The sequence below is a fragment of the Semicossyphus pulcher genome, unplaced genomic scaffold (genome assembly GCF_022749685.1).
Source record: "Semicossyphus pulcher isolate SPU_LCO1_2020_fin unplaced genomic scaffold, fSemPul1.0.p SCAF_19, whole genome shotgun sequence".
NCBI lineage: Eukaryota > Metazoa > Chordata > Actinopteri > Labriformes > Labridae > Semicossyphus > Semicossyphus pulcher.
Genome location: NW_027211692.1, coordinates 15,281,415 through 15,306,905, shown reverse-complemented (window position 1 = coordinate 15,306,905; position 25,491 = coordinate 15,281,415). Strand labels below are relative to the sequence as shown.

General features: G+C 41.9%; 1 protein-coding gene across 1 annotated transcript in view; it reads right to left on the bottom strand.

Moving 5' to 3' along the window:
- Window positions 1-25,491, bottom strand: part of grik4 (glutamate receptor, ionotropic, kainate 4) — a 148,835-nt gene that overhangs the window by 84,527 nt on the left and 38,817 nt on the right. Inside the window, exons 3-4 of the mRNA XM_069668079.1 lie at window positions 23,660-23,757; window positions 2,820-2,985 (exon numbers count right to left, since the gene is read on the bottom strand). Of these exons, the coding sequence (XP_069524180.1) occupies window positions 2,820-2,985; window positions 23,660-23,757 (264 nt within the window). The remainder of the gene's footprint in view (window positions 1-2,819; window positions 2,986-23,659; window positions 23,758-25,491) is intronic.

Below are 25,491 nucleotides of genomic sequence, written 5' to 3'. Positions count from 1 at the left end.
TCCCCTGCAATTACTATATCCTAGTAATTCTCACACCTCTGTACACATTCCTGTTCACAAGTCATCGAGGCATCTCTTTCACCTTTCAGCTCTGATTACAGGTTTGTGATGGCAGAACCACACAGTGTGTGAAACCTGGCGAGACAGCAGGTCAGCCCTAGAAACTGTGAGTAATGGAGAATTGTAATTTATTGAATGACACTGGCAGGCATCATAACAACAAAAAAGTGCAATTATGAACCATAAGATAAACATACAAAAAAACTGTTCTAACAGATAGTAGAAGTGCAGGGGGATGAAATAGCAAAGATAATAAAACTGTGCTCTCCAGCTGGGGTTATCAAAGGTGAAAAAGATGCTCTGCAAGTGTTTGAGGCCTGCTGTTTGGATAAACTTAGAAATCCTGTACCTGCACTGCAGCTCCAGTTAGTCTTCAGAGCTTATTGGATGTTCTCTTTCACCTTATTGACAGCTGCACCCATCACCTCACTAATGAAAGTGCACTGCTGTAGCACAGTGGCAGGGAGTACAGGGACAGCATGTATGTGAATGTGTGTGGTTTGCACAGTGTACGTGTGTGCATGCAGGGGACTTCTTTGTGTGCATTAGTGTCTCTTTTTATTAACCAAAGGCCACAGCTGCACAACACGTGGGGCCACCCAGCAGGTCAAAAGATTCAACCACATGGGCAGGAGTTACAGTGCTGCGGCTGCGCACAGTACCATCAATATGAGAGGTTTGCTAGATTAATGTGCATCCTGGTGTGCCCCATGTGCCTTTGGGCACAGCTCCGCCTCCATTCCTGAATCGTCAGCCATGGCTGGAAAATATTCCTGAATTGGCCACGCTCTATTAGGCTGTCACTGACTCGGGTGATTAATGAGGCTGGCACGTGTGGACGAGCCATGGACAGCAAGCTGCCAACTGACCGACTGACTGCGTAAGCTGACGGGGAGAGCTGGTGCTGGGAGAGCTGGAGCCAGGGTTGCATGAGTTTCAGCTGATGCTATTGCTGAATGAAGACCCACACACACACACACACACACACACACAAACACAAATGCACACAAATCCAGGCACGCTGCCATCCGCTGCATTTTATATTGAATGAAACAGGGTCACATGAGAGGGTGCAATCGATACAGCCACGTCATTTCCTGGACTGTCTCCCTCTCGTAGCAAATGTATAATTCATCTGTGGTTACCTCCTCCACTTCTCCTCATCCCAATCACTATATTTCACCTCACCCACATCTACTGGATACCATCCTGTCCTGTCCTCTCCTCTCCTCTCCTCTTGTTTCTCATTACAGACTCGCCTTGGTATCTTCTACCTCTCGTACTCCATCATTTCATTTCTTTTCATTGGATTTCATTTCCTTCCCAGACCTCTCTTAGCCCACCGACACCGAAAAAGAAGCTCACCACCAACTCACACATCCAAACACAACCAGAGAGAGGAAGAAAATTAATGTTAAAATTAGTTTTTTTCCCCTTAAACTTGCCAGTATTAAAGTCAGAGGTTTGCCCAAAGGTTCATGTGTTATCACTGTTCTTGACAGAGCCTCATTAATCAACTCTCTGTGGGATGAGTGCCAAAGAAAAAGGATCGGGTTCTTGAATTGGACCAATGTGTGACAGGAATAACTTGAAAATGATATATTTTTGACCCTTGCAGTTATAATGAATTACTGTATGCTTGTTTTCTATTAGTTAATTTAATTCATTCTTCTCAGAAGCCTTTTCCCATTTTGGCATGTCCAAATACCATCTTTGGAAAATACTATAAAAGTTTTTTTCTTTATAAACAGTACCCGAGGTTTGCATGTATTTACCATAACAGAATTTGGGTGCACACACACAGAAGTTTTGGTTAAAAAACAGAAAAAGTGGTGCTTTCAGGGAAAAATCTCATCTTGAAGGTTAAAAATAGACGGAAACTCCAAAGTAAAAAGTAAGGCAGAAGCTCAAAGGCAGAAGAACTGAGAATTAAGAGACAGGGTGGGCTGTTCACAGTGGCTCTTTGCCACTCTGGTCTGTCTGACACACGGTTGATGTCTCAAGCTTCTTTCCTTCCTTCAAAGCCTTCTGCTGATTAGGAAGAAGGTTAGCGGGGTCACTCAGGGTCACAGTGCCTTTGTCTAGGGAGTTGTAATTACTGCTTGTTCGACTAAAAGAGGGTGGGAACAGGGCACGATTTAATCTTCCTCTCTGTTTACAAAAATAACTTCCCTTGAGGAGATTTTCAGCTTTCTTAAGGTCATTCAGGTTCGAATCTTTATAATCTAAAGATGCCTTTGACAAGTGGGCGGTCAGGTCTTTGGTTGGTAAAGCTGCAAACTCCATCGTCATGTCTTCTGTCTGTCTGTTAGCTGTGTTTTGATATCAGCAGGTGGTGTTTTCAGAGTGAACACATCGTGTTGCAGACATCAGACTGAAGGTAGGGGACGGGTTATATGTAGATGGTTTAACGTAACAATGATGATGACTTTGAAAAAGAGCAAAGAAGTCTGCAGTATATGTGATTTATTTTGGGCAGCGGACGTCGGGCATGCGGCTGTGAGGGAGTTTTTTTGCATTGTGGTGCAGCAGCTTCTTCAGAAGGGAATGTGTCACAGGGTGAGATGTTGATAAGCGCTGCATCTGTTGTCTGAACACAGCCGGCGTGTGAGGAGCTTATGTGTGCAAACACGTGTTCAAGGATACCAAACACTAAACAAAAATGTTTGCACTTTGTTGGCAGATGTAGGGCAGGCGTGTGAGCATCCTCCCCGGGAGTCTATCATTGTGTATTTTGTCGTGAGGGTGTGAATACTCACAGTCAGCCTGTGCACAGATGAGGCAGGCGGTGGTGCCGTTAAAGAAGGTGAGAAGGCCGGCCACAGCCAGGCTGATGTCCGTGTTGGTCGGCCGCAGGTCCAGTGTGGTGAAACGGGGGAATTGAACCTTCAGAATGTCCTCTGGAGCCACCTTGACGTAGGGCACCTGCAGAAAGATGCTGATGTTAAACTATGTGTCAGGATTGAGTTTGACATTTTGCATTCATGTACAACTTTAAAAAAGCAGCAGACGTCTGCAGACAGGACTAAAACAGCATGTTTGTTTGACAGCAGAATAAAAATAGTACTGTCAGCAGACAGACAGAAGAAAGAACAGCTCTGTAGAAAACGCTTTAACCTGTTATGATAAATTGAAAACAAGGGTAACCCAGGGGTCCTTGGTAATGTGCATATTCAGAATACACATATTTTTCAGTGACTCTGAAGCTCATGGACAAAACAAGTATGGATCTGAAAACTTATTTTGGTTCCACCCACACAAACAAGGCCTTGTTAGAGGAATCTTCAGTACGACGCCCCCTCACCCACTGTTACAAAACATTTGCTTCCCCGGCTCACTGTGGAGCAGCTCAGCTGTGTGTTTTAGGTTACACTTTGAAAAAATCTCACGCGCATCGAACATCCAGAGGAATGTGATGAAAGTTTTGGGAATAGGATTAGTCATTTTAGCAGATAACATAAGAAAATGTATTATTATAAGTGATGTTTAATGCTTAATGAATAGTTAAGAACTGTTAGTGTTTATTCCACAAAGCTAGAAAAGAAGAAATCTTAAAATGTTTTCTAAAGCTTGAAGTCATATTCTGATTGCGTGTTTAATTTTATACCCCAGTACATGAAATAAGACCGTGACAATGACGTGAAAGTGACAACTTGAATTTGAGGGCTGTTGCATTCTCATCACGTTAAACATTGTAGAAGTTTTAGTGCCCCAATATTAGAACCAATGTGATTGGACTATCAAACATAAACTACTAATATATATCTCTCATATTTAATCATTTCTGTCATAATATTTGCCATTTACCTACTGATCTCCTCAACCATCAGCATCAGCTGAGTATTGTTCTTTTCAGACATAAAAATGAATGTATATGTATGTGGAGGATCATTATATTGCTGTTTTGTCTGAAAGTCTAAGAATTGTGTGTGAAGTAGGCAACATTTTCTACACCAATCATCTAAAATGGATTATAAAATCCTCAAACACATCAAATCTGTCAGTCAGCCTCTAAACCTCCCAGTGAGACAAACTGTCTGTGTATCTGAAAACCTTACAGTTACTACATCAAACTGGGAAAATACCTCATTAAAGGGCATAACCACATCTAATAAGGTGCATGTGCTTTACACATAGTCAGAGCTAAGATCAGACACGATGAGTAAGTAAAAGAAAGCCTGCCAAGCCTTCAGTGAGAATCAATAAATACACAATTCTTCTTTCTCAGCCCCATTGTAAGGCGTACCATCTTCCATGAGATTGATTGCCTTATTTTCACGGCGTAGATTTGCTATAGCTGAATAAATATCTGCATTCCTTGGCTGCCCCTAATGAATTTATCACATCACCAACCCTGTACTAACAGGTATGTCTACCACAGGCTCATCTCAGCTGTCAGAGGGACAGTTAAGTACACTGAAGCTAACATTGCAGCCTCCAAATCTGCAGAGCTTCAGGAAAATAGTAAATTACATTTTAACCTGTTTCAAACATGTCTCCCATCTTTTTCTCTTCCAGTGAAATCCATCTCTGCTCCACTTGATTGTGTGAAAGGTTAGAAGCTGCCAGGGCTTACAGTGAGGCCTGGGAGGAGGAAGCAGGTCGAGGAGAGGGCAGAAGAGTGTGGCAGGTGTCGGGTCGGTCAGTCGGCCCTGCGTTGCAGTAGAGCTCAGCGGGGCTTGAAGGGGATGCAGGAGGACATGCTGGGTCCGAGAGGAGGAACAGGGAAGGGAGCCTCTTCATCACGGCAGATTGCCTGTCTGTGTGGTGCCCAACGCTGACATCGCTTTCCCCCTCGTCCCCATATCCCCTCGATTGGTTTTCCATCCCTGCCCATCAGGGTGTAATGGAGTCCCAGGGTGTCGGGATGGATGGAGGTGCGGCCACTACTGACAGCAGCTGCAACGCCATTCATTCTTCTCAAGGCATCCTAAAACCTGTGTAATAGCTGAACACCACACTGGGGAAATGTGCACCTCTTCAGCTGTGTCCTTCATCTTCCCTGTTGCATTTGTACTATTTCTCACCACCCCTTTTCTCATTTTCTGCCCCTCTCCCTCCTGTTTCTCTGCGTACTCCAGATAATTTTCTCCCATTTGTTCCCTTTTCCCAAGCGTTCCCTCTTTCCTTTTCAGCATGGTGGACTGTTGCTACCCGACCCCTTCACTTAGAAACCGCCACGCTTAGATAGGCTCTATCTGAAGCAACAGGGGTCTTAGAAAGAAGCTTACACTAACACACAAACACTATATACACTTTGTCCTTTTGAATCCCATTGGCCCATTGGACCCCTTTGCAAGAAACGCTGGGACACTTCCGCGTCTTGCTTCTTCATCAAATTCCGCAACATTCGATTTAAAGGCTGGATGAAGCTTACAGCTAGGCCCGGCAAGAGAAAACTTTATCTATAAATCAAGCCTTAACACAATTCCCCCCTGGTTAGAGCAATATGATTAATTGGTTGTTGATGAGAGGCAGTCACTATCCTCCCTCGAGTGAAGTGTTTTGAATCACAGCCTCAGTTAAAACAGGGGTGCACCAATCTCCACATTACTAACATCAAAGTCGCTCTCAAGACTTCTTATCTGCAACCAACAGCTAGTATCAGTCACTCTGCTGGTCGATTAATCCCTACAATAAAAACAGAAAAATCTTTCCCACACGTGTCTATGCAGAGTGCAGCTTCAAAGACTCGACCAACTCAACAGCTGCATCACTTTCAGCGTTTGGCTTGCCAGGAATCCTGGGTACTAATCTGCTCAATTTAATGCCAAACTGGCACATTCAGTCACATTTCATTACTTGTTGATTATCTGTAATAGACAAAGGCACTCTTTTGTTTGGGTTTGTGGCAATTGTTAAAACTCTAATCTAACTCTAAATATTTTTTAAAAACAATGCAAGAAATGACTCTTTGTAATCTGAAATGGGTTCATTGGTTCATAGCTCACAGAGAGAATTATCAACCGACTCTCCAGTCCGTGTCTTTCAGCTCATTGCTTTGCAACTTTGCATCAGTATGTCTTGTTTGCAACCACAGCAGGAATATGTTTTAATTGAACAGGCTCTGACAAACCCAAGGTACATTACCTGCTCCAGCATAAAAGGGCAGACAATGAATCTGACGAGCTGGTGAAAAACTGTGGATTAAGTAGATAACCAGCCAGAAATGTTTCGAGGATTTGTGAAGCAAAAACTGAGCTAAAAGAGTCATTATCGCACACTGATCAGGCCAGAAATACCACTCTGAAGTGCAGCTCGATGGCTTAGTGTTCTCCAGGTGTTGTCAGTGATTTCCCTTAGTATTCCCTGTCATCAAAAACATGTATGTAAGGTTTATTCTCCTTTTAATTATTTTTAATGAAAAGGATTTTTTATTATTTAATTATAATTAATTCTGATGTCTCTATATGACCTACAAAAGCAAACCAGACCATCAGCGACAACACTGATTATTTCGGTGTAGTTATTTTTAATGCCTGAAACCACTGGCGGGGGGTTGATGTCAGACGAAGTGATTAACTGCACGCTGCCTTTGTTTACATTTAAAGTGAGTGATACATATGACCGTGAAAGAAAGCAGGGTGAGATTTTTTTTGTTACAAACCACCACTTAAGCATGTACAGGACAAAATCAGCAAAGAGATAAGAGGTATGGCTTTGTCCACAGGGGGCGCCAAAATCAACACAAACCAAAAGTTCCTCACAGGAGCTTTAACTGTTTAAGGTGATAACATATCAGCAACTTGTTCACCGATTGTTTCTAATGCCTCGGAGAGTTAAAATACAAAAACAACAACTGCTTTAAGGTTTGTTCAGTTCTGATAATCAATTTGTATACACATATATTTGTGTGTTATAGCTGTGCTATTCTCTATGCATGTGACTTTCTGAGTGTCCTCATCTTTAAAGTGTGAAGAGAATAACATAATCTAACAGAAAATATTCCCTTTATTCTGCGGTTTGCAAATATTCTTGACACAAATTATTACTAATTTATTGTAATATTATGAGTAGAGACGGCTTTTGCATTCAAGGAAGTTTTGCAAACATTTATAACAATAACAATAACTTTATTGATCCCCAAAGGGAAATTCATCATATCTATTTGGCTAAGGGACAGAACATTATTAGAGGCTATGTAAACAACTTGTTTATACTACTACACAAGCTGTAACTCAAAATTAGAAGGAAGTGTCTTTTAAAAGCATCTGCTCAGGGCCGTGGCACTGTCGGTGTGGGAGAGGAACTAATTACATCTGAAAACTGTGGGAAGAAAATCACAGGCAAACAATAAAGCCCAAGGTAACCGCTTTTAATAATCTGGTAGCCTCACTGTAAATAGAACTAAGCACCATGGTGACTGCAGTGGAAAAAGACAAGCTTGTGAGAGGTGGATGAAGAAATGGGCGAGGAGAGGGAGACAGAGCAAGTGAAAGACACAAAAAGGAGAGAAAGGACAGAAGGACAGGGAGACACTGACGGTCTGACTGACAGAAGAGAGAGTGACATACAGCAGACGCTCAGATGAGTGAAATGACGGAACAGAAAAAGAAGACAAACACTAAATAGACGTAAACAGAGAGTGAGGAATGGCAAAGGGGTTGCAATCAGCAGTCATTAAACTGTGTTCATCAGTTTAGCAGATTAAAATTTGATTCTGTTGTCAAAGTCAGTTTGTCTTGTTTCTCTCCTTTATTGGTTCATTTCTCAAGACACAAAGTTTCAGGGGATTCTATAACAACATCAGCATTTAGCTTTGTTATTGTTTGGTCTCTGTGGGCTACAAATGCATTTCAAGTTAAAGCAGAGTATTGTGCCTCTCATTTATTATTTAGAAGATGCAGTACTTGTTTGCGATTGGAGCAAGTCATAAAAGTTGTTTATGTTGTGTTCATTATGTAATTACTAGAGCTGAGTGCTGGTCTTTTTGGATCATAATGAAGTATATCACTGGCATCAAGTGTTGAAAACAGCTGGAAACACATCAAGGCAGAAACCATTTTACAAGAAATCCAGCATTAATGTTGTTTATTAATCAAGAATCTGTGCTTGAATTTATTTGACTGGTCAAAGCAGAGTTTTGTCATGTCGGTCCATTGAGTACAGGCCAAATTTGAGCCAGCTTTAACATAACTTTTATACGCCATCCGTGTGGATACCCTGCTGGGTCAGTGCAGTGTTCATTCATATGGCTGAGGGGCCTGCGTAGGGTTAGGTCTTCCTTGTACTTTGATTAGATATTTTGATTTCATATCCTTATGTTTTGTTTTTATTATAATTGTTTAAGGCAAATGGACATGTTCTTTGTGTTTATAAAACATTATTTTGGATGGTGAAACATTTCTCATTGCAGGTACTGTACAAGTTGCACAGGAAGCATATGGGTACAAGTTTTAAGATTATAAATGATACCCAACCCTTATAATGGAGAGCAAAAGATGTTCTCACTTCAAAACAAATTACAGGGTTGTATCTTTCCTTACAGCCCAACCACAAAAAGGACAACTCTGTCCCTTGATTTTTCTGCTCACTCTGGTTTGGATGTGTGCTCTTGTCTACACACTGATCAGCTATAACATTCCAGCCAGCCAGAAATGTTTCGAGGATTTGTGAAGCAAAAACTGAGCTAAAAGAGTCATTATCGCACACTGATCAGGCCAGAAATACCACTCTGAAGTGCAGCTCGATGGCTTAGTTTTCTCCAGGTGTTGTCAGTGATTTCCCTTAGTATTCCCTGTCATCAAAAACATGTATGTTAGGTTTATTCTCCTTTTAATTATTTTTAATTAAAAGGATTTTTTATTATCTAATTACAATTAATTCTGATGTCTCTATATGACCTACAAAAGCAAACCAGACCATCAGCGACAACACTGATTTTTTTTTTTCTGCTCACTCTGGTTTGGATGTGTGCTCTTGTCTACACACTGATCAGCTATAACATTATGACCACATGCCTAATATTGTGAAGGCCCCCCGTTTTGCCACCAAAACAGCCCTGACCTGTCGAGGCATGGACTCCACGAGATCTCTGAAGGTGTGCTGTGTTATCTGGCACCAAGACGTTAGCAGCAGATTCTTTAAGTCCTGTAAGTTGGGAGGTGGGGCCTCCATGGATTGGACTTGTTTGTCCACCATGCTAGATTGGATTGAGATCAGGAGAATTTGGAGGCCAAGTCAACACCTTGAACTTGTTGGCATGTTCCTCAAACCGTTCCTGAACCATTTTTGCAGTGAGGCAGGGCACATTATCCTGCTGAAAGGGGCATTGCCATTAGGGCATACTGTTTCCATGAAGGGGTGTACTTGTTCAGCAACAATGTTTAGGTAGGTGGTACGTGCCAAAGTAACATCCACATGAATGGCAGAACCCAAGGTTTCCCAGCAGAACATTGCCCAAAGCATCACACTGCCTCTGCAGGCTTGCCTTCTTCCCATAGTGCATCCTGGTGCCCTGTCTTTCCCAGGCAAGCGTCGCACACGCACCCGGTCATACACATGATGTAAAAGAAAACGTGATTCATCAGATCAGGACACCTTCTTCTATTGCTCCATGGTCCAGTTCTGATGCTCATGTGCTAATGTAGGGGCTTTCGGCAGCTGACAGGGGTCAGCATGTGCACCCTGACTGGTCTGTAGCTTTGCAGCCCCATATGCAACAAGCTGTGATGCTCTGTGTTCTGACACCTTTCTATCAGAACTAGCATCAACTTTTTGAGCACTTTGAGATACAGTTGCTCTTCTGTTGGATCGAACCACATGGTCCAGCCTTCACTCCCCATGCGCATCAATAAGTCTTGGCCACCAGTGACCCTGGAGACTGGGAACACCCCACAATAGCAGAGATAAACAGAGTTATTCACTTCACCTGTCAGTGGTCACAGTGTTGTGGCTGATCGGTTTATATGCGTTTCCTGCAGTGTAACAGAAAGGCTGGCAGTTTTGACAGGTGCTTAATATGGAAGCTCTCACAGGACACAGGCTTTACAAAAGTAAAATACACAGACACAATTGTACACTCTTGTGCTGTTAGTTGTTTGTTAGAAACAACCAGGGTCTTTTATTACTTTGAAGCTTGCAAATTACCTCTGATAACCCCTCCTCAATAGAAAATTGGAGGTTATATTCGAGAACGGTAGATTCAGATCAGACCAGGAGTTTGTGATGAAAACGCTGCTCTGTGATGGAGTGAAGGTGAAAGCTAATTTCCCTTTCGACCAGTCCAACAAGCTCTGGGTTGCCACGGTTGTTGAGCTGACAAGTACCCGAGCCATTCTGCTACCTGTCCACTGCGAACGTAACAGCTGGGAGGGGTCCGAGCAAGCGGCAGTGAAGAAGAGGTGGTTCAGCAGTAGTGCCATATGGAGATCAGAGACATAATGAGCGACTGCATCTGTTGGCTTTGACTAAGAGGGGCAGCAGAACAAAACTCTGGTGACTGGTTCTAACTTTGCTACAGCTGTGCCTTGATACTTTATTTAACAGTCTTTGAAGTGACTCATTTACATTACCGTACATTGAGCTGACTATCTATTAGCATACAACACATGCTTGGCAGAAAGTCTGATCTGTTCTCTAAACACTTAGCACTGCAGCCAAGTGGAAAGAAGCCATTCAGCCTGAGTGAGCTGAATGAAAGGTCCGCTACAGCCAGAGAATACTTCATTTGCCTTCAAAAAGTGACCAAAGCTAATCAGTTTGAAGATCATCAGTTATACAAAACCACCCAACAGCAGAACACAGACACGAAGCCTGGCTGGATGTAGCCTTTTGGCAAGCCAGAGAATTATGTTGGCCACTGAGCATTAGAGAACAGATGCTGCTGGAGACATTGTCCATCCGTCAGCAGGTGTGATGCCAAGGCTGGAATGTCACTGTGGAGTTGGCAAGGATGGTGTGCAGGGTGGCAGGAGATGGAGGAGGGCAGGTGGTAGTCTATTATGTCTACCTGCTCCCTTTTCGAACCAAAAGGTTTATGTGGGATTTGGGACACCAGCTGTTGGCATTCAGAAGCCGCAGATGAAAATCTTGTGGGAGACAAAGCGAGGAGATGCGACGCTGGAGATAGGGGAGGCAAAACCGCCCTACAAACAATCTCCATCCCCGTCAGCCAGCTCATCCCGGTCTCAGCCCGTGCAGCCAGAGCTCTATTTGTGGTAGTAATGATCCTGCATCAGGTCCCTGCGGTCAGAGCAGCAGCAGACCAGTGATAAAGAAGAAGTGAGCTGCAGATCCCTGGGTGCCTTTTAGGCGAGTGGAACATTGACCACGAGATCTCGATCTCATTGATCAGCCAGTTCAGAGAGAAAAACGTTCCTTCCTCCAGAGAGGCCTGCTTCCCAATTCACTGCTCTATTTCAGGGAAAATGTCTTTGGCTAGCAGCTATGTTGGTATTATCATCAGCATTGAGGATTAGAAAAGAAATCACTAATTTGATTTGGGGAGCTGTCTCAAACTTACGAGTGCACATGGTCTTAAATGCCCAATGTAGTTCTATCTGCATTTACCAAGCATGGAAAAACATGTTTGTATTGTTGCATTAAAAAATGTCTATTGGGAGCTTTGATTGGAAAAGTGTTTTTTTTTTTTTTATCTAATGGTTTGCTTAATCCAGTTCTGGGAATGTAGCCAAACGCTTGACTTACACCACCAAACAAAGCATAGCTAAACTTTACAGAACAAAACTGGCAAACACTTGGCCTGACAAATCTTAAGAACCTGGCGTTTGGGTGGAACACAAACATGTTGATGGATAGACAAAAGACCTGGATTTTCTTAATGGGTTTCAGCTCACAGAGGGAAAATGGCAGCGCATTAATTCAGCGAGCAGCTGGCGGAAAGCTGAGCAATATCAGCCGAGTATTGTCGTCTTCCACACACAGCATAACTCTGCTTCTTCACACAGCTGAGTAAGACACAACAAAAGCAACAGTGTAACGAGTCCCCTTTCATACCCTTCATGACAATAATCAGCTAAATTGAAATCCATTTTGCTTGCTGCTTAACTAGGAGTCTTTTTCACTTTCATCTCAGGGATCAAATCAAGAGACTGCTTCCTGATGACAATATAGGAGACTTGGATATGCACATGGTGGTTGTGCTACTGCGGCCTTGATAAGACAGATCAATGGTGTTGTGAGAAAAGGGTCAGCAAAGGTGCAGACGACAGCTGCGCTCCTCTAATTATGATCAGGCAGAGATAAAAGACGCACCTGTGTTTTGTTTACAAGCAGACTGAGGAGAAGAATCGTGTTCAGAGTGACACTCAGAGTAACAACAACACTCTTTCAATCAAATGCACCAAGAGACTGTACGGGGACTAGGGATTAGCACCGATATTCGAATATTCGATAATTCTAAATGACGTGAGTATTCGACTTTAGCTGTAGCTTATGTATTTTTTTTAGTTTATTAAATATTATTCCTTAGCTATATCAATCACATATTGTTCATTAAACGTGTATACAAATGTCATTTAAAATATATAAAAAGTTGAAATAAAGAAAAAACATGCCTGGCACAGCAGCGTAATTCATTAATTATTTAAATATCCATATGCGTCGTCAGGACATTGGACAGTGTATTTGTATCTGTGGGCATGATTTCAGTGCCACAGGTATGTTTGAGGTTTATAATAAATTTACCTCTCAGATTCGTGTGTGTGCGAGTGCGTGTCTGTCTCTGCGTGTATTAGAGAGAGCGCGCATCTGGCTGTTTTTGGCCTGCATGGGGCTCGAGCAGGAATCTCCCTGAGGTGAAGCAGGCGTGTGTGGAGGCTTTTCGCAGCACCAGATTGGTACCAAACCGAAAGCAGTATCACGATTGAGAGACGACGAGATTTTGTTTCCCTCATCTCTTCGAGTCCTCTGCTCTGTCCCAAAAACCACTTAATTTCAGCAAATACACTGATGTTTCCTTATGAGGAAGAGCGCTACTGTGCGTCCACTGTGAGTAACAAGCAGAGACTTGGAGATGTTGTGAACTCGCCGATGTATGCTAATCTTACCAATGCGGCCTTTGAATAGCAGAGACAGATGCTGTTGCGTGAAAAATTTGGGGGTTTTCTTGGACTGAGGTTAACCGGATATTGAACTTTATTTTTTAATAGAATATTTGAATATTGAAATGCCTCCAAATGCCCATCCCTAACTGGGACACACAAACCTTAGAAAAGTGAATTATCTATTATTCATAATTTTAAATATAATTAAGTCACTATTAGTCAATTTAAGCCTGAAACATTGCTTACTGTAGCTTGAAGCATCAGGACAAATACTGTGCATCTAACAATACTGTGTATTCAGGTGTATATAAGGATGGGTCATGAATTTTTAATATGTAAATAATCACTAATTTAGAAAATGTAGCCACACCTGAAAGCTGTTTGCTAACCTCCATTAAATAACAAAGGAAGAAGAAAGCATTAGTGCCATGTGCCGGTAAAATGGGTGTTGCCCTGAAAAAAGAGTTCTGTGTACATAAGGAAAATGAGGTGTGCAAAGTGCAAACTTTGTCAGGTAAAACATGCATTTCTTAAGTCTAGAGTGCTAAAGTCGGTGTTTTGTGAATCTTACGGACCATGTAGCCAAAAGTTCCTACTGTTTAAGTTCATATCAACACATCTTGCTATGTTGTCATTGTGACCCGAAATACGAATAAGCAGGTACATAAGCAGCAAATGCTATGAAACAACTTCACAGTGCAAGCCATACATCTGATTCTCAGATGGAGCTCTGGTACAGTTTATATAATAAAATCATAAACTGTATTACATTGAGAATTTGAAAAGAGACTGAAGGGAACAGCCACAGACTACCTACAATACTCACTTGTTATGAAGTAGCACTTGAAGTTTATTCCAAATCCGAAAAATGGAAACAAAGGTTTAAGGTGGTAGCTGTACTTTGACAGCTTAACACGTGCCATTAAACCTTTTTTACTTTCACTTCTGATTCTAAGATGTAATTCCTTAGACTTATTTTAATAGAGACACAGGCAGTTGGGCACAAATAGATGAAATAAGCAGCAAATATAAACAGAGGAGGTTTTGGTAATATTTTTTTGATGCACCTTTTATAACACACTAGAGAACAAATTTGATGTTTCTCCAGATTCTAATAAATCCTAATGATGACAACAAATGTCAAGTGGAGAGCCTGAAGAAAGATAGCATTGAGGGTAGCAAGTGAAAAGCTAATTTGCATGACATGTCGTTTTAAGTTTGCATTTCTTCTGGAATCTGGGAGAAAACTAAGCAGTGAGTGTCTAAGAGATGCAGAAGTCCCATTGATATTCAGCAGACACCTTACTGCTCCTGCACTGCTCTGAATAAGCAAGCTGCAGCTTAAGTTTTCCAATTCATACTATGTAGTTCACAGCGGTGTGGCTGCTCCTTCAGCTGGTCGCTCTGTGCTGAGAAAAAAAGCAGATCATCTCTGCTTAATCAGACTGATTACTGATTGTGACCAATAATGTGTCACTTGCTGCCAAAACAACGTTGCTTATGGCCGGAGAGCGTTTGATTTTACATAAAGTGGTTTTAAAGCCCAATTACAGTGGAGAGCTGAACCATAAGCTGACCCCCCGAGCAGAACAAGACTGACACAGCAGAACTAATACCACTACGCAGACACAGAGATCCAGCCTGAGACTGATAGAGGGTGATTAGGGAGAGGCACACAAGAGAGGGAGCAGGCCTATGAATACCATCCCCCCTCCTCTTTCTATTAGTTTTCTTAAGAATTGTGGATCTTGACCTCGTTGTCTTCTATTGCTGCAGTCTGAGAAGAGCTAAGACAGAAGGGAAATGTCAGGAATAACAGGCGGAGAGACTGAAATGAGAATATGAGGAACTAGAGGACACAGGAGAGAGGAAGAAAGAAAAAGGTGAGACTGTAAGGACCTCAGCTTGATGAGAGCTGAGGCTTGTGTGAGGGCAGTAATAGCAGATGTTAGAGGAGGGAAAAAGGTAGAGAGGTGAACATTGAACAAAACTTAAGTAGGGTGAAATGGAAGAGGAAAAATAAATGAGAAATGGCCGAATGAGTAAGGAGAACAGTGTAAATTAAAGCAGCAAAGGACAGAGGTGTTTGTGATATTGACAGGAGGATGGAGGAGAACACTGTCCTCAGGCTAGGCAGGTTTCCTTAGCGAGAATTACGAGCTATCATGCAACAGACTGTTCTTAGTGGTGCTTGGCGGGTTTTGTTAAATTTCCGGAAGATTTCACAGCTCCCCCATCAAGACCCAACTAAAACCAGGCTCAAGAGCCTGTATCCACTAACTGCGTTTTTTTTGCGCTGGCAGCGCCTCTTTTCTATACAAAACCAATGCAGTTCAGCGTTTTCAGCACAAAAATGCCCTCAGCATCAGCTGTCTTTTGTCGCTCTGCTCACTGTGCTCTCAGTTGAAAATAGTTCAACTTTTGGAACACCTCTGCGCTCGTCAATGTTACTTTTCCCTCACCGACCAATCAAAATCATGAAAGGGCGGGACTTCAGATACTAGGGGAAGCTAATCCTCTCATTTTATCAAGGGTACAATTTCCTTGTCTGGTGCTGCTGCTAATGCTAGGTCACGATGACTTTCCTTAGTTTTTTGCTCTCTTTGTAAAATTTTCATGATAAAAGCAAATATTAAGCATACAGAGCACATTTACTTAACGCTACCGAGGGAAGCGGAAGTGCCGCCAGACAACTCAAGGGCGCTGCCGGCCCCCAAAAAAAGCATTAGTGGACACCGGCCCTAATTTTCAGTGTTTGACAAAAAAAAAACTGACAGTTGCACAAAAGCATTACACAGTTTGACAAACACAAAAAATCTGCTTCTTTCAAGGTCCATGTACTTTCTGAGTTTTCAAACGCATTTCATTGTTGCCAAATTGACTGGAGCAAACTTAATTTTCCGTTGGAGATTTTAGATGCCGTTATAAACTGTGGAAAATCTAACAATTGGACTTTGAGGTGAGATTCTTTCCCAAAGGCAAGAACAAACTTTGCTTAAGCGCTTGAGGCAGAAAAGATGCCACCCTGCTAATCCATGTAGAAATCTGTTTGATTCATTTTTAAGTTCTTTAAAACACTTTGACTCAGTTACTTTGTTGCAGATTGCAGCGCCTCCAGCAAAATAAAGCTCCTCTAAAACTCTTAAGATAAAACTTTAATCACAATCACTGCTGTGACTAGAAGAAAAAAGAAACCATATTATGCAAGTAGATGTAACAGTGCATGAAATTAGTAGCAAATCACATTATTAAATGATCTAAAACCATATGATTAGTCTGTTCACAGCCATTTAGCATTTCATCACAATATATAAATGCAGTGTTTTGTTTTACTTGAACAGTTTATATTACCATGACAACTACACGTTAATCCTTTAACACTTATTATATTAGTTCAAGTTTAATTTGAAAAACTGTGAATAGAACATGTTACTAAATTTACTGTACTACTGTCTCTAAACAGACAGTTTTTCAACAACGCAAATGTTTATCACAATAAGAATATTTGGATGACGTGTGAAAGGAAATCTGAGGTGGCTCTATGCCAACAGGAGATGTTGTGTGCTGGCTTTGCCATGACAAACTGTGGTGCAGTGTCTGGCAGGGAGACGGTGTAAAAGTGAGCACAGCCACCGTGTAAATGGTCTCTGGCCAGAGAGGATTTGTGGGGTTGGCTAGCTAGCTCTTCAATTCACAAAAAGCAATTCCAAACCATGTGTACCACTGAGCTGCTGGACAAGTCAGCCATTTAAATCGGTTTGGACAGCTCTACACACACTGAGTGCAAACACAGCAGGATGAGTATCTGGACATGCGGATGGACGAGTAAATGAACACACGCTCAGATCAGTTGCAAATACACTCTGAGCGAGTTTGTTATGAATGCTCACAATGATGACACAAATTAAGCACTCAATGTCAAAAAGTCGGCGAAGAAAGTTTTCAAATTTGTTCAACTTTCATTCACGAGCAATCAGCTGTGCCTCGGCTTTGTCTGATGGTCCCGCTCAACAATTGCTTCTGTCTGGCCGCGTGGAAGAATCCTAGAGAGCTCATTTGCCTGCTAATAAAGTCATCTCGAGAAAGACGTCTGACTCCAAACTATCTCGGAATTAAAGTCCGACTCGGAGAGGAAAAGATAAAATACATTTTTACTGGGACTGAATGAGTTTTTCAGGGTTCCCTCAACACCAGTGCTGCAAAAACAGTGTATCACAGGAAAGAAAGAGGCAGAAATGAGACGGTACAGCTTCTGCAGCTGAATGAGGCAGAGAGAAAGGTGCAGACAGCTTAAAAGCACATAAACGGCACTGACAAGCAATTTTAACATTATTTAAGTCACAATAGTGAGGCACATAGAGGCAGAATAGCCTGTGTGTACCAAAGCACAAATTTCTCATTATTGCCCATCTCCGATGGCTGAGCTATACCACTGACCCCCCAACCTCAATCCAGCTCGCTCTTTGTTTGCCCAGCGGACCTCAGGTTCCCTCTCTAAATCCAACCTGAACACCCCCTAACAAAATGCAGTCGTGTAATCTCTCTGTACTCCTGCAACCAGATGGTTTTGCAAGCCCAAGGCAACCCCTGGACATCAGACTGGACATTAATATTCATGACCACTTCTCTTTGAATCATAGAGGAATATGTTTCCCTTCCTTAGCAGACACAGGGATGTAGCAGAGTTCCTCCTTTATAGTAGAGGAGAGGAAAGAAGGGGAAATAACGAGGAGTGAGAGCATTTAACTGAAGATGGCTAAGAGCAGAGGATTAAGATACTATACTGTATATATGTAAAAGAAAATTTAATCATAGACATGAACTCAATTTAATAGCTTCTTATGGTTAATAGCAAAATGACCTTAGTTCAAGGCTTTTTATAAAACTAATAAGATATGATTGTTAATAGAGACTTTGGCAAGTCTAAATGAGGCATGTAAAGTCCTTGGTCCATTCAGTCATCTCTACATCACCACTCATAAATAGAAATCAGATTTTCTGTCCTTGAGATTTTCAGGAAACAAAGCAACAAGAAGCAAACAGCAGAGCACTCTCAGCCAGCAGATAAGCACCTGTAGAGCAGAAGGAGCCTCTCATCCAAAGCCTCAGTTAATGTTTCTCATTAGTCGATATGAATCTGCCCTTCCTCAAAATCCTGACCCCCAGGTTTGTTCACGACGCTGGATATGATGGAAACAAACTACAAACATGATGCACAGAGTCCACTCATTTTCCACAGTCGCTGTTTTTCTATTAGTCATTATTAGCGGGAAACCCAGACGGGCTCAGTCCCACTCCTGCCCCCTCCCCAGTGTAGCTAACGCGGAACCCGGGGAGTGATTGATAGGGACTGGTAGATGATGCGCTGATCGCCTAGTGGGGTCTGTCAGCTGCAATATTGCTGCCAGTGTCGCAGGTAACCAGCCGCTGGTGTGCCGGCATCTGTGGCCTCACGCTCACCGTGACGGATCAGGTGGTCATACATACTGACACACACACCCACACACACACACATCATTCTCTCTCAGCAGAAGGCTGGTTCAATTTTTTATAGTCAGTTAGTATTACAGACACAAACAGAAAATAAGATAATGTATCATATGCTTAACATTTTCAATCAATTCTTTTACAGTTCCTTTGTGACAAGTGATCTTTGATATATTGACACTAAGTTTTAAATGTTCCATTTAACATGTGAGTTGAGGATTTGGACACTCGTTTGGTGCGACATTCTGAGACTTCTAGTAAATGCCTGATCCAATGACAAAAATGGTTTCTTTTCGAAGTGAAAAAAAGGCTCATCTGTTTGGCTCATAAAGCTACTAATCATGTCTGAAGGCACCAGGCCTCCCTTCGGGTTCTTTCTACTGTTTCTGAGGGGCAAGCGATGGGATTCCTGAGTGGAAAGGTAACGCCCAATCGACTCATCTCCAGCAGAGCAGTCCTCAGGGTGTGCTGCAGACTATTTGGCTGGCAAAGGCAGAATAAAAGTTTACATTATTTCCCAAAGGATTGCTACTTCCTCCACAGTGCTACTGAGTTACAGAACTGCAACGTTTGTGCTGCTTTTCTCAAGGATAACTTTGCTATATAATACAACTTTGGCTTCAGCTTAACCATTTTCCAGCTGTGGTCCAGACCTTTAGCGTGCTTAGAATATTTGAGTTTCTTTAGCGTAATTCATGCAGGGCTATTATTACAAGACGTGTTTTGTGATTTGTCCTGTGAGACATTACGCAGTTCAGTTTTTACAGCAATTTTTAAACTAGATCACAGCAATAACAGAATTCTTTACAATATACAACTGAGGGGTTTTCATTGATTTATTTTTCATCTTAATGTTTAAATTCTGTATTTCATGAATTTCCACATCTTCGTACAACAGCTATTATTGATAAAGTGTTATGATAGACCCTGCCTCTTACATAAGGCCAGGCTGACAGAGGCCAATAGAAAAGCCTTTTTCACAATGATCCGTAGAAGAGCAAAGTGACCTTTTCTTCCAGACAAACACACAGACAGAACCCCCCCACCCCTCTCTCTGTCTCTCTCTCTCTCTCTCTCTCTCACACCCACACACAGTTAATCCCAATCCTCAAAAAACAAAGTGCTACTACAGCTGGTTTTCCAGCTAAGCAATCCTGGGATGCAAAAGTCTTTGATGTGATGACGAGAATGAGAACCAGCAGCAGGGTCCTGACGACCACAGCCGAGATCAATTAGCTTGATGATAGCATTAATCTCCTAACAACCTGAAAATAGGTATTAATGCATTTTATATAACACAGCAGGAGCCAAGAGGATCAAAGTATTCCCAGGGAAACTGTCTCACATGGTTTTCCCCTGGGTGTATTTATCTGCTGCCTATTGTCATGACAAGCTTGTGTCCAACAAAGCATTGGTGTTGTTTGTTTTACATCAAAATCTCTCATCTCTTCATATCAACTGACTGAATATTTGCATGACTCATCTTGTACTGGAGGTGGAAAAATACAGCATCAGCAGTAATGCAGGCATTGTACTGGACCATTGTGGTGAAGAGGGAACTAAGCCTGATAGCAAAGCTTTGGATTTACCAGTCTACTTTTCATCCCTCACCTTTGGTCTTGAGCTTTGGGTAGTGACAAGGGGTGCAACGGATCGCATCATTTTGAGTCATTGGTGAGCTTTCATTTTGGGATCATGTCTTCAATTTTTGGACTAAGCACTGTGCTATGCAATGGAGTTTGTGTTATACCAGTGAGTTAACATACATACAACATATATATGTGTTATCACAAGCATCCACCAGCTGGTACTTTCGAAATAAATGCTGAAACGGTTTGAGGGAAAGTAGAAACGTGCAAGCCCTGTTTGATTCAAAGCAGCCGATGAACGGATCACTGATCAACTGTGATCTGTTGCCACTGGCAATGACTGAAAGAATGAGATCAGGGATACAAGTGGCCGAAATGAGTTTGGTGGCTGAGCTCAGCCTTAGACATGGGGTAAAGAGTTCAGACATCCGGAGGGAGCTTGGAGTCGAGGTGCTACTCCCTCTAAAGGAGCCAATTGAGATGGTTTGGGCATCTGATTTGGATGTCTCCTGGGTGCTTCCCTTTGGAGGTTTTACAGGCACAACCAACTGGGAGGAGACCCCGGGCAGAGCTTGAGCTTGTTGGAGGGATTATATATCCCATCTGACTTGGGAATGTCTTGGAATCCCCCAGGAAGAGCTGGAAACATTGCTGGGGGGAGGGATGTCTGGCTCAACTTGCTCAGCCTGCTGCCCCAGATAAGTGGAAGAAAATGGATGGATGGACAGGCATTTGTAAATCCTGTGAGCAACATCCAAACCTCTCTATTCATATAAACCCTGTACATGTACACTACAAGGGAGCATTAACTAATGCTGGAGAAATGTGGTGTCACATTTTAACATCGCAAACATCCCAATATGTTCTCTCCACTTCAAACATCCACTTTATTCTTCCTTTCTTACTCTCAAACTATTCTTTAACTGGTGGTGAAAGAGGAAGCAAGAGATCCTCTGTGGCTACCGTTTGAACTCTTGAATCAAATTCCTCTTGATGTTACTGTAAGGTGAGAAACATGTCACAGCACATTAAACTGTGCATCCCCCACTGAATCGTGCAAGAGAAGAAACCCTTCAAACCATTTAACAATGTCAAACACATTTCACAGAACCGGCAAAGATGAGCAACATATGGGAAAAAACCTGCTCAGAGCTGTCTGCCAGCTGCGGCTCCGTCCTGCTGCTCTGAAGTACAAACTTCACAATGTACGATACAGCAAAAATATATCAAAGGTGAGGAGGATAATGGAGCTCATGTGGATCAGCAGGGATCCAAACATCTTTTTGTATAGTTGTATGTAAAAGGAATTGGCCCAATGTAACCCATTACATTTACTCAATGACTCTTGTACTTAACTTTTTGCATATTTCACTATATCATACTTCTACTCCATTAAACTAAACAACAGTATCTATAACAGTTTGACCTAGCTCCACCTCGACCAATTACAACAGACAAACACACAAACTCACTTACATGAAGGAGTAATCCAATAATATGTTGTATAAAAGTGCATCACCAGCCATAAAGGGACAATTTCCTGCACTATGGCTACTTATGTGGCCCGACATCAGACAGAATTGTCGCTCATTGCAATCTGTTTCCATCAATAGTCTGTCATTGCCTCCACTTGAACCCATTTACATAGGGATTCAATTCTCCCTTACCATTCACTAAAGACCATTGGATCCTCCTGAATGTCATGTTGTTTTAAGAGTGAAGCAAAGAAAAGGAGAACAGAACTACATGTTTGTCTCTGTGTAAAGTGGTAGTTTCTACTTCCATTTGGTTTAAGTCTTGACAAGTTTTGAGTTTGTTTCATCTGTTCCATGATTCCAGACAAATTAGTGGAGCATAGAGATTGAAATGTCTAGACACAGCCAACAATTTTTTGGTACTTTTGAAGTCATTTAGCTGATAATAGTAATCAAATTGTACTTAAGTGACATATTCAATGCAAGCCTTTTATTTCTTATGACATATTTATATACTGCAGTATTATTACTTTTACTCAGTTACAGGATCTTTATACTTCTTCAACCACTTGTCAGAACTGCTTTTTTAAGCTTGCTCTTGAAACTGTTTTTTACACCACTGTAGAGTAAAGACTACTATAAAAATCTGTGTTATTGTTAAAGTAAAGATAACACTGTAAAATCATTGAAAAAGACTGTTCTCAGGGAAAGCATGGATTACAATAGAAGAGTAAGAATAAGTACAGGGAAAGAGTTGAATAGCTGTATTTCACAATGGAGAGCAGCTCTCTGAACAAAACTCAAGTGTCAAACTGTCCACGTCTGAAACTGAAAACAAGTCAGCCTAGAAGATTCTGCAGAAGAGAGTTCCGGAAAGTGATAAATGGAGGCAGTATTACATTCACAGAACAGATGAAGATGGACAGACTCATAGTATTCTGGTCCTCCAAAATATTGAATCTCTTTGGGAAACTGTGAATCTTAAGAGCAGTATCAGGTCCTTGGAGTATTTTAGGACTTTACTGACTGTGTCGCTTAACAACTCAAAAATGCCCTTTTTTCACTTTATGGGGTCTTTAATATTCATACAGTCCTATTATCACAGTCAGTGTTTCAAAGCAGTCAGCCCCACAAGTCAATGCCACCAGAGAGTTTAAACAGCAGGGAGTCCTGGTCTGTCTACCACTATAACAGACTAATGTCTCATTAGAAGCTCAGGCTGTACTGTACCAGAGGACATTATGTACACTGGGATGGTAATGGGGTGTCTTTTAATAGTCACACAGATTAAATTCATGTAGTTAAAACTTGTTGTCTTCTCTGTGGACTACATCCAATTACAGCACTGAGGGAGCACACCAGAAAACACAAGTGAAAACTGGATGATTGATGACCTGAGAGAAAGCTCACAGAGTTTTTAGAATCTGTAGTTAGTAAACAAAAGATAATATAGATGCCATTTATATTGTTTTATTACCTTTCATGTCTAAATAGTGAAATGGTGCAGAACAGAGTGTATCAAATTTAGTAACTGCATCAAAGCATCACAGATAAAGCTCGGCACAAGCAAATCTTTTCTCGTTTCTAATTGATTTAGATCTAGTTTATGGATTTGTTTAATTCAAAGAAGCTCAGTCTGCAGACATCAGGCAGCAAAACACACCATGTCAGAGTTCAGACAAGCCAATTAGCATCCTACTGGGATCTGCTTGCATGCAGTCGTGCTCTGAAGTTATTTCTGTTCAGTCGTGTTTACATTGTTCAGAACAAAATAAGTCTGTAAATGAATTATACTATCATCTTTTAAACCAACCATGAGGTGAATTTACAAACATCAAGCACAGAAGCAGGAGTTTGTTGCTGTTGAACCACTAAAGCTAATTGAAACAACAGACCTTTCTTTCTATAACCCCCCCAAAAAACCCCCACAAAGCAGCTAATAAGCATCATCATTTCCAAAGTCTGTATTTCTGGTTCCACCCTAAGCAGCCAGTCTGTCATGGATTTGTAGGCGGCCTGCCAGTTGGGTGCATTAACTCACCTCCTTCTCTCCACAGATATTGCTGATGATTGAGTTGGAGGCCGGACTGGCAGAGGGACCGAGGACTGCCACCACCCCTTTGGACATGATCTGGCACACTGAGGGAAAACAGCAGAGGGATGGAGGGAAGAGAAGACACAGGAGAGAGATAGTCAATGCGATCCAGGAAAGGAAACTACATTCAAGGCATTAAAAAAGTCCTTCTTCAGCCAGATGTTAATGAATACACATGCTGACTAGCTCAACCTCCAAACAGACAGCCCCCTGAGCCAGCGCTTCTACTGCCTCAAGGGAGCCTGAACCTACATGTGTTGGTTAAACATGCAAGGCTAAATGCATTTGTCCAGGTTTAATATTCCTATCGTGATGCACATACAGAATAATCCTATACAACCTGCCCATGAGAGTTTAATAGCTTAGGGAACAACCTGATATTCATGTAGCTGAGATCCACATATGGAGACAGAAAGATGTAAAAATGGGAAGAGAAGCAGACAAATAAACAGAGTGACAGACAGCGAGGAAGGCAAAGGGACAGAAATAGTGACAGGAAGTGATACCTGGAGGCTTACAACATCAAATCTGGTATTTGAAAATTTGCACATGAATGTCATACCATCCCCTAAAGTCGCTCGCACGCACGCACACACACATGCACGCACGCACCTCATCTTCTTTTCCACATTCGACAGTCACAAGGATTGTTCTAAAGGCTTCACCTTTGGAGATGAAAACACATTTTTCCACTGAAATCATATAATAAATGTGAGTTTTACTCCTCTCTGATGTACACAGGCCATATGCTTTAATCTCCCATACTGGAAAACAGGAAGCCATTTCTTTGGGTTTATAATCCCTGGCTTCTAATTAAACCGCTATAGTCGCTGATGTGAGGAGACACAAAATACAGACACTTTGTACTTTTCCTGTGTGAGCATGTGTGTACAAAGTAGGCGTGTGTGACGATCATTCTGTGTCAGTTGTTGGTGCAAATGCAGAGCAATAACCAGCTACGTGTGTGACTGACGTAAAGTGGGAGAGCCGTTTACATGCCTGTGTTGTGAATCCAGAGGCAGTGAATCGAATGATTAATAAGTAATCCCTGAGTCGCCCATGGGGGCTGTTAGACATGAACACACTGACACTGTACACAAACAGCCACACTGTTACAGTACACACACACACACACTTTTGCACCTGTCTGCATGGCTTCACTAAATTATAAAGCTATATATTTGGTGATTAGACTGCCAATGAATATGCTCATCGTCCCTTTGACACCTTGTTTTGCTCCCTCGCTGCACAGCTAGCAATGTGTGTGTGTTTGTGAGAGAGAGAGAGAGAGAGAGAGGGAGAGAGAGAGTGAGAGGATGGGCGTGAAAATTGGTGTCAACACACTAATTCAGTGAATTGTCAGATAGAGAGTGAAATGTGGTAAACTTATGGTCAGAAGGTCACTAGGTCAGCTGTAATCCATTTTCCCTGCTTCACATTGATTTTCACTGATCAATAGAAGCTATTGGAAACTTGGAATCATTCTGGAGGTCTGTAATGAGTTTGACTTGAGAAATGTGGCTGGTTACAAGAGGCTAGACACATAGTGAAAAGGGATGACATATAGAAAACCAGAAAAAGAAACCCTTAAACACACCAAAAATGCTGCTAACACAACCACGCTCCTCCTGCTGCAGGTCATGGCGCTTAAAGTTAAAATTTGTTTCCTTTAAGATCTTAACGGAATAATCTTTCTTGTGATTAAAATATTCTCAATTGGCAATCAGTTTCTTCAGGTGAACACTTGAACGCATTACAGCAAAACTACAGACCAATTT